We start from the raw sequence: 10,117 nt of genomic DNA, 5'->3' as shown, positions 1-10,117 counted from the left end.
TTGGGATTCTTAAAAGTTAATGTTGTTGTTGTTGTTGTTGTCGTTGTTGTTCTTTTCTGTCGTTTCGTTGCGTTTCATTAGCCGTGAAAAGCCTCTATGGGGGGTGGTGAATGAAGTATGTATTGTATTGTATTGATCATGGCTAGCGGTATTGTTCGTGGGAGCGTACGACGACGTCTCCCAGTAGTTAATAATATCTTAATAATAATAATAATAATAATAATAATAACTAACCGCTCTATGAAGCATACACTGGATTGCCTGTGGTGCGTGTTACACAAAAACAGAAGGCACTGAATTGGGTGGGGGGCTATTAAGACCATTTGAGGGGTCACCCAGATATCGTGCCAGCAGAGACCCTTTCTCTCACACGTTCACACGTTTAATTATTTTGTAATGTCCTGTCCCATTTTGAGGTCTTTTAGTTTTTTAAGCTTTGGTAATAATTCAGTCTCAAGATAACAAAACACGCTCTTGAGTAAAATTCACTCGTTTCTTCTTTAAATAAATAGTCTGCAAAAAAAAACGAACTGCAAACTGCTCTGACGGACGTTTTCCTTCTTGTCTTGCAGTTGCACTAAGCAAACGTTTATTGCACACACTAAGGAAGGATTGGAGATATTGTTTCCGCTTCATAGTTCCTCTTCTTTTCAGTCTAATCTGATGCCAGGTCAAAACAATTTTTGGCTTTACGTTTTTACCAAAAAGTACCGTAAAAGCCGGGAATTAACAGAAAAAGACAAGCCAAAAGACAGATGAAGAAAAAATAACATAGTTTTTATATAAAACTCTTAATCGAATTCTCACGAAAATTTCTGCAGTCTCTGACTATTATGAATCAAGGGAAAGGTCATGATGTTCTGTCAAGAGGAAGGAATTGATCACGTGCTTGGCAACCATAAAGGTGCACGTGATCACCTTGTGTCAACTGAATTAACTAAGGGAAAGAATGTTAATCGTTCGTCGTTTTCAGAGTAAAACTAGACGCTCCACGAGCGTAAACCGGGTTATCTGTGGTACTTGTTACACAAAGATAGAGAGCACTGAGTTGAGTGACAGTTCATAAACAACAAATTAGAGGCCCGCACACACGTATGCTGGGCGTCAGCAAGCATATCGATGAATGTGCTGCGGGATTGACTCCTCAGTTTACTATCTTTCCGTTCTACAAGATTCTCTCCCCCTCCGAGAGTATGAGAAAGAACAAAGAGAGGTTTTCTATTTTGAAATACAAACCCGTTCTTAATGATCTGAAATTAATCTAATTGCTCGCGCATGCTTCGAATTACAAGAGCCATTATAATTGTAATTACAATTACATCTGTGACGTAATACGTCAATATTAACACTTTGCTATGCCTGAAGAGCCGCAACAGCGGTGAAACGCGTAGCGCAAAATCAATTTATCAAGTAAGTTAAATTTGAATTTCAATGAATCGCAATGGATATAAATATAGTGTAAATGTAATTCCGTTAGAAAACTCCCGAAGAGTGAGAAGAGTACAGAACTGTACAGTTTAAATAAACCGAATGGAAGACCAACCTTTTCCCGTGATATAATCAAGCTCCTATCGAATGATTGTACAGCACTATTTGAGGGTTAACTGGAATACTACATTATATATATGTATATATATATATATATATATATATATATATATATATATATATATAATTGCGCAGTCCAATAGGCCTCCCTAGTGAGTAACAATTGTTCAAGATGTAAAGAATTTTCAAAAGACCTAATTTGTTCATTATCGAACAAATATATTCATTATCGTTAATATATTCATTATCGAACAAATATATTCATTATCATTATATTTGTTCATTATCGAACAAATTAGGTCTTTTGAAAATTCTTTACACCTTGAACAATTGTTACTCACTAGGGAGGCCCACTGGAATGCGCAATTATTTACCCTTAATCCTCATGGTCTTAATAAAAGGCGGGAATCTAGACCGAAACACCGCATTAATTACTACAATTGAGTAGTTGTGAGTTGACATTTTCCCAATATGATGCATTTTTATCGATATGTCACCTATAGTTCTTTATTTGTTTTTGATTGTTAAATCTATGTCACCTTGGAGCTTAGACCTTTGTTATAGTTCTTTATTTGTCTTTGATTGTCAAATCCATGTCACCTTGTAGCTTTGACCTTTGTTTTGTTTCCTTTCCTTAATTTCAATATTTCTGCTCTGTATATATAAACTGCTGTTTTTGTGATTTGCACTCATTGTAAATAGTTTTTTAGTTTTTAACTTTTAAGCTGAAGAAGGCCGAACGGCCGAAACGTCGTATTAAACTTCGTTCAGAACAGTCAAGAGTTTGTCTCTTCGTCGCTTTTCCTTACATTCACTTAACTATATATATAACTGCAGACAGTACTGTTTCGGCCTTCTGGGCCTCATCAGCGCAGTGCTGATGTCTGGAATGGAGGTTAAGCTTATAAAGCCACCCCAAATGCCCCACACATGTGGTACATCTAAGCCATGCCAGAGTGCTCAAACTAGCAGGCTAGTGAGCATGCGCAATTGCTACAATATATACAAGGTTAATTTGGGAACAGAAATCAGCACAACTAAGCAATTAAGTGAAAATGTGGCTCAGCCAGGAATTGAACCTGGGTCTCCAGATTACCGGTCGGATGCCTTAACCACTCAGCCACTGAACCAACCACACTGGGAACACATATTACTGTACAACACATACACAGTTTTGGCCTTGAGATGGTCAGGTCCGAGGAGACAATTTCACACATTCTCTGCAATCAGGATCACGTCACTACTCCCCGGTCGATCGGTGATATCCCCCTGGAAATTAACTAAGTACAGTAAGGTAGGGAGGGGATATATTAGCAACTGATTGCCTTAATTACTTAGGATCACCAGCCTATTCCCGTTTGGATGGCGATTCATTAGGCATTTCTGAGAAATACAACAGACAAGGTTAATTTGGGAACAGAAATCAGCACAACTAAGCAATTAAGCGAAAATGTGGCTCAGCCAGGAATTGAACCTGGGTCTCCAGATTACCGGTCGGATGTTGTATTTCTCAGAAATGCCTAATGAATCGCCATCCAAACGGGAATAGGCTGGTGATCCTAAGTAATTAAGGCAATCAGTTGCTAATATATCCCCTCCCTACCTTACTGTACTTAGTTAATTTACAGGGCGATATGGCCGTGCATCAATTACTAGTCGGATGCCTTAACCACTCGCCCACCGAACCAACCATGCTGGCAATGTGGCTGTATGTTGTCTTTACTGTGGCTGGCTCCCTATATGAATATTAACTCTCTCTAAGGGGATGGGATCGTGCATAGCCGATCGACTGGCGGTAGTGAGGCGATCCTGATCTGCCGAAAATGTGTTAAATTGTCTCCCCAGAGACAGCCACAATAAGGTCAACATACAGCTACATCGCCAACTTGGTTGGTTCGGTGGCCGGGTGTTTAAGGCATTCGATTACTAATCTGGAGACCCAGGTTTAATAGATAGATACGAAGACTTGAACTAGGTCAAAAACACTTATTTGCTACTATGAGTTTCATGCTTCTTACGAAGATGGAATAAGGCAACTGGCAGACAGAAGGAATACATAGTGTTTTACAGTGATTTTGAAAAAAAGCGGTAGCGATTCGTTATTGGCTGGGATGTATAACAACTAATTTGCAGTAAACTGCTAAAATGGATCTTATAGCCTTAAGTGATGCATGTCTGCAACTCGATACGAGTTCATTTCTGTTGTTCTGGGTCGCCATATTCGGTCTACAAATTATATAGTACGTTTTCCGCAGGCAAAAGCCTATAAGATCCATTTTTAGCAGATTACTACAAATAAGTTGTCTTGTTTAACCGTTGCTTTACATGAAAGACTAATAAAACGAAGCTGGACAAGTAACAATTCATTTACCAAGCAAAAATATGTAAAAGAAGTCAAATAAGTTATTAAAATTAATACGACTTTTGGTGCGAAATTCCCACCTTCTGTTGAAGCCATGCGGATTAAGTGTGAATAGTTGTGTCACCCAATAGGCTTCCCTAGTAAGCAGTAATTGGTCTCAATTTAATGCAGTTTGGAAAGATGATTTTTTTCAGTGATAAAAAAATATATTTCAGAAATGCCATGCTCGGAGCTATTGTAATGTACCGCCAATTCACATGTTCTTCTATTGCTGAGCTTATTGGATTTATGGTTATATGGAATCTAATTTTACATTCAGTTGACGTAGAACCCACATATTGCTATTCATAACACTCGTAATGAAATGTGAGGTTAAAATACCTGGAAGTAACACCCCATAGGTAACTGGGCGTGCAGTAACATGACCGTCTTTGTGTGATGTGACGTAGCATGCCAATAAATACCGAATCAGAGCAGAACACTCCTACTTGCTCACTTTTTTCATCGAAGGAGTGCGGAAGGGAACGGCCCACCCACCCGCCCACTCAATTCGCGTGGGTCGTGTAATAATTCCCCCCCCCCCCTCCCCCCTCTCTGTTAGAGTCAATATTTTCTCCATACTTTATTATCAACTCAGCATGAATGTAATAGAATACAAATTACATTTACAACATGTTGCGAGGTAAATCACATTTTTGGATAAACAGGACAATTTTTGTCGGATAGGATATTGTCTACCCGTGGCTGAGCTTTGGAACTTAGGAAGTGTTTACATGAGAAAACTCGCACCGGCGCGAGTTCCACACCCTGGTGACTTCTTGATAATGCGTTTACATGATGACGAGGTGAATTCGTATCGTGTTTACCTGAAGGGACACCACAAATTGATAAAATACAAACGTGAATTCAAATTACAAATATGTTTTCTCTCAGGAAAAGTACGCATGTGCTACCCGTTCCAGCCCACCGGGAGGCCGATTTCACACCGGAGCGAGTGATCGTTCCTCGTTTACATGATACCGTTGCGAGATTTCGCTTCAGTACGAAACTTTCGCTCCGGTGCAGCAACCGGGGTGAACTCGCGCCGGTGTGAGTCGCCCCAGCATGACTTTTTTCGGTGATATCATGTAAACAAATACAGAGCTAAGAGAACTCGGAGTGAACTCGCGCCGGTGCGAAAGTCGTCCCGGTATCATTTAAACACCCTCTAAGAAGCTTGAAGTAGGAAATTCTAACACAAATCACACATAATTTTATTGAATTTCAAACAACCGCCTTCTTCTGACTTGCAGCAGAGCCTGGTCGAAATTTAGAAGGTGCTACAACTTCTTTGAGATTCTTAGTTCGGCAGTTAGCAAGCAAAACAGACTTAGCCAGACAAATTTCAGTGATTTGAAGTGAAGGTCAGTGCTTCCTTATGATGTTTTGAATATCTGGCAAAATGGGATTATAATCGAGTAGGAGGCGCGGTGGCCTAACGGTTAGTGCGCTGGACTCTGGATCGGGCGGTCCAGGTTCGAACCCTGGCCTGGGCATTGCGTTGTGTTCTTGAGCAAGTGCCTCTCTTCACCCAGGTGTGTAAATGCGCACCGGCAATTTATGCCGGGGTAACCCTGCCAGGGGGGTGTAGAAATACTTCTAGACTCTTCATGCTACAGTAACCGGAGATAAGCGCCGACCTGATGGTTTTTGGTTGACTTTCACCTTTTTGCTTAACAGTTCAAATCTTGGGATTTTAAGGGCCTTATTAAACTGTTCAAATGTCAAATAAATCTGCAGGGTAATTTTGAGACTTTAGATACCCTTTGTATTCTTCACATCTATTTTGCAAGACGTCATCGGTTGAACAGTTGCGCTTAATTTTCAAGGCTACCCGCCTCAACAAATTAAAATGAGTCCCACTGATTTCGATAAGCCGCTGCTATAGTTATCAATGATAAATGTTCCCACTATCAGCGAAATGTATTACAACATTACTTAACATGTACAGTGTTTCCTCGAGTTATATAAACTTTGGGAGAACGAGAAATGCTGTGGGAGCACGAGCCGCAGGCGAGTGTTTCCACAGATTTTTCGAGTTGAAACTTTCACGAGTGTTTCTATAACTCGATAGAAACACGGAGTACATGTTTTCTATTTCTTTTAGAAAACAATGCGACAAAAAAAAGGAAAATAACTTGTTAACTCTAATTATCAAAATGTAAATTCTCATTGCTCGCGCCATCACTACGTCAACAGCTCGTGCTAGTTCTGTGTCTCCATCGAGTTATAAGGTGCGGTTACACAGGGCACTTTTACCGTGGTAAAAAGGCGGGAAACTGTATTTAGTAGTGTGACCGACGCTTCCCGAGGTAAATTTCCCGTGTTAAATATCCATGGATACGTCAAAAAGATCAGTGGAAGCGCCCATGACATTTAACGTGGGAAGTTGGAAGGGTGCCAATCGCTATGCTAATGAAGTTGTGATTAAATTTCCCGCCAATGACTTGCGTGAGATTTCGTTTTACCTCGGTAATCTTCGTAACGTGTGACCCCTAGTTAACGCGGTATACTAAAACCCAAGTGTGAGGCACCGCGGGATAATTTACCATGGGAAATGGCATTTACCATGGTGAGTGTAACCGCATCTATTAAAACACGATTTTTAACCAATAAGCGCGCGTATTTTCTAATGACTGTTTTTTAATATCCATTAGATACACTAACGTCTGATAAAATTGCTGTTGCTCTTTATACATATGTGTGAAAATTTCAAAGAAGCAATCGATAGGCGCGCCGTGATTCAACGCACATAGTTTACACCGGATTTGCGGGCGAAATGACAAAATCCCGCCCGGTTATTCTGGTCTTTCAAAAGATATCAATTCCCCAAGATCTAGGGACACATTTTGTACGTGGTTGTGTGACAAAGGACGAGACATCACGCGATATCAATCTCGTTCTGTTTGATTATTTCATGCAATCAATTTTATTACCTAATATTATTTACAGATCTTTTGACAGAAGGCAAGTTTTCGATTATTTATTCATGTTTTCATTCATCCTCCTAAGAACTGGTAAAGTAGATCAACGTTTGTCCTGAGGTTCGACGTTGAAAGCGAAGTTAAATTCCTCCTTGAAATGCAATAGATTTATTGTATTTCAACTAATTTCTTGCTTATTATCCTTGAGGCTTTCGTGTGTAGTCATATTTAAAACAAAAACGAAACAACACTAACTTTTTACGGCTAAAACGTGCGAAATTGAAATTGAAAATTGACCGTGTTTCCGCTGTGCTGGTGAAGCCTTATCATCATCATTCTCATGAAGGCTATCGATCAGCAAACCAGCATAGGCGAAACGTCAATTTTTCTATTTCACTCAAGTTATTGTTTCCTTTTTTGCTTCTTCCTCGCAGTTATTGAGCAATTATTCAGACAAAGAAGTAAAATCAGTTTCATGATTCAGTTTTATGACGAGCTCCAAAAATAACTTCCACGCAGTTCATTTCTCTCGAGTGCAACCGCACAAGCAGCAGATTTGTTGAACTGTCTCCTTCATTGCGTTTTTCACTGCTCTCATCTTCCAGCAGTAAAGAACCGGGTTTAAGGAGGAATTAAAGTAAAGCAAAGTTCCCGCATATCTCCACGCAACAAGAAGCCACACACTAGGGCGGCCGCTTCGACTACGGAGGAGAAGTGTGATTATCGTATACGGCAAGTAGCAAATAATCAAAGCCATCTGCACCCATAAAATAGTGTAAACTGTCTTTCTGTAAAGTGTTGCGTTTAGTTGAACTGTTTGGTTCGCTTGTCTTTGCCATAAAGCACGGGGGCCGAGCTTATCTTTATTTTGGCGCAACACAAGAAAGATTTTTCCGTAAGAGAAAGCTGATATTGCAACACAGGATACTAGCACAACTGACGAATACAAATCTCTTATCGAATTGATAAACTGGGACAAAACTGCAAATACAATAGATATAACCCAAAAGATGGCAACAATGACATATGTCCGCTTTAGGGTCATGATTTGTCTATACCTGATCTTTAAAGACAAAGCGCAAAGTCTGTCCACGTTTATTGCAGTCGATGTGAGCAAGGATACAATGCACAAAACATAAGATATCAAAAAACGTACGATGCTGGTGTATCGACAGACGTGAACATATTGTTTAACTTCTGGCATCAATGTAACAGCAGTAAGAGGCTGAGAAATGATACCAACACACAGATCTGTTGCGGCCAAGGTACGAAACAACAGTTTTGACGGTGGGTGAAGCGAGGACACCTTGTTCAGAGCGGCTAAGACAATGGCATTTCCAATAAATGCAGTAATAGACATGAAAATGTTAAGGGATGCAGCCCATCGAAGTTCACCGTGAATTCCTGCTGTGAGCTCTGGTGAACAAAGAAAATCTGTCATTGTTTCCTGATGTTCATCTTTTGAATAGTTGGCCATTCTCCTTTATGTGAAGTGTTTAAACCTGCAGACATACGGCTGAATGATACTTTCGAACGAAAATCTCTATTTTATTTCAGACTCGTCAATCAAATTTGTAGGTATTAACCTTTATCTTAATTAATCTTAATTAATGTTAGTGCTCATTGGCTAAGTACTGCACACCGAGGTCATGATGATAACGTAATGTTCTATTTCAGTGTAAGGTTACGTAGAAATGATGCGACATATAACTCTATTCTTTTAAATGGTCGACAAATAAGGAAATCTGCGACGAAAATCGGCTTGGCTTGACCCAACAAGTCTTCCTTTGGGACTTTCCTTCCCATTAAAGCGAACTGTCATTGTTTTTTTCTTAGCTCGTTGGTTGTTTAGCATCTCATCAAGGCGTTTACGAACGCTTGGCTGTTATTCGAAAAGATTTGGATACATTTAGGCCGAAGACGTATATTGCATCTGTTATATGCATTTCACGCGCTGTCAAAATTCCACTCAGCTTGTTTTGATTGTCTGTCTCCGTTTCAGTCGACTGTGTATTATTACTAAGTAATCACATGATTTCTCCTGTATTTTTTTATAAATAAGCACTTGTAAATTTTTTAGACCACTGGCGATTTTCAGACGCCAATACTGCACCATATGTGCGGGTAGTTGGGAGAAAATCTAATAGCTTTTGCGACATGCTGTCCGGACGAGGGTACAGGAACAGGTAGGTACAGGATGAAGCTACAGCTACAGGAAGATATAGCTGCAGGAAACTGGCTTAGGGAGAGGAAGTGTAATATAATATTAGGGCCTGGTCACATAGAGATCACGATGATAGAGGGCTAATCCAACACACCCCTTTGTAGACGTAAAGTAAATTATGCATATTTTTTCGATTGATTAATATCTAAGTATAGTGGAGAGCAAAGTGTCTCTATAGCGTTTCAAAATTTCCGTGTAGCATGAAAATTTTACGGGTTCTAATTCTTGCGGATTTTCCGGGTGGACACCAATGGGCAAAAAATAGTTCCCGCAAACTAAAACGCCGGAAAAAATATTCAGTCAAATGAAAAACTCCGCTTTTAATAGACTTGCGCCACTTGTGCGATCTACTGGCTGTTCTTAAACAAAAATATTTTAATGTTCTTATAAAATACATTCAAAAAAGAAATGTTCCAATGTTAAAACATTGGAACATTTCTTTTTTGAGTGTCGTCGCTCTACTGATTTTTGGATTACTATCACTTTAGGTAAACTCTTGACTACTTATGGAGTAGTCGAAAGGATAATCGAATTCCTCTCTTTACACATTTTGAGGATAGTTAAGGATAAATATAACACGGAAAAACGTATCGCCTCTCGAAGCGAAATGGCGAAATGGAAACCATCTGTTAAGTAGCTTGGCTACTTTAATTCGTAAGGGAATGAGTGTTGTGATTTCCTCTCACTTGTTGGACGTTGCTTAGTTGCATATCTGTATATTGGTTAAACTCTTTGCTGACCTTATTGTTAACAAGAAATTATTATATTATTTAATATAAAGGAAATATTCTCATAGTAAGTATTACGTAACCGAGTTATGGTAAGTTATTGCTGCCACAGTGAATGAGACTGAAACGAACGAACGAGGAAGCTCTCTAATCACAGGCACCCCAAGCTCAGTGTGAGAGAATATAAGGATTTGAATGTGAGGACAACACCTGACACCTGAGAAGATAATTTTTCGAAAAAAATCCGCCGTCGGCGTCGTCGTTTCGTTCCCTGTTACCAAACAATGGTCGC

General features: G+C 39.6%; 1 protein-coding gene across 1 annotated transcript; it reads right to left on the bottom strand.

Moving 5' to 3' along the window:
* Window positions 1-6,844: 6,844 nt before the first annotated feature.
* LOC137975438 (histamine H2 receptor-like) lies at window positions 6,845-8,555 on the bottom strand. The gene has a single exon (XM_068822559.1). The coding sequence runs from the start codon at window positions 8,348-8,350 to the stop codon at window positions 7,394-7,396; it is 957 nt and encodes a 318-aa protein (XP_068678660.1). The 5' UTR covers window positions 8,351-8,555; the 3' UTR covers window positions 6,845-7,393.
* Between the last annotated feature and the right edge of the window lie 1,562 nt (window positions 8,556-10,117).

The sequence above is a fragment of the Montipora foliosa genome, chromosome 11 (genome assembly GCF_036669935.1).
Source record: "Montipora foliosa isolate CH-2021 chromosome 11, ASM3666993v2, whole genome shotgun sequence".
NCBI classification, from domain to species: Eukaryota; Metazoa; Cnidaria; class Anthozoa; order Scleractinia; family Acroporidae; genus Montipora; species Montipora foliosa.
This window is presented reverse-complemented; position numbering and strand designations above follow the sequence as displayed.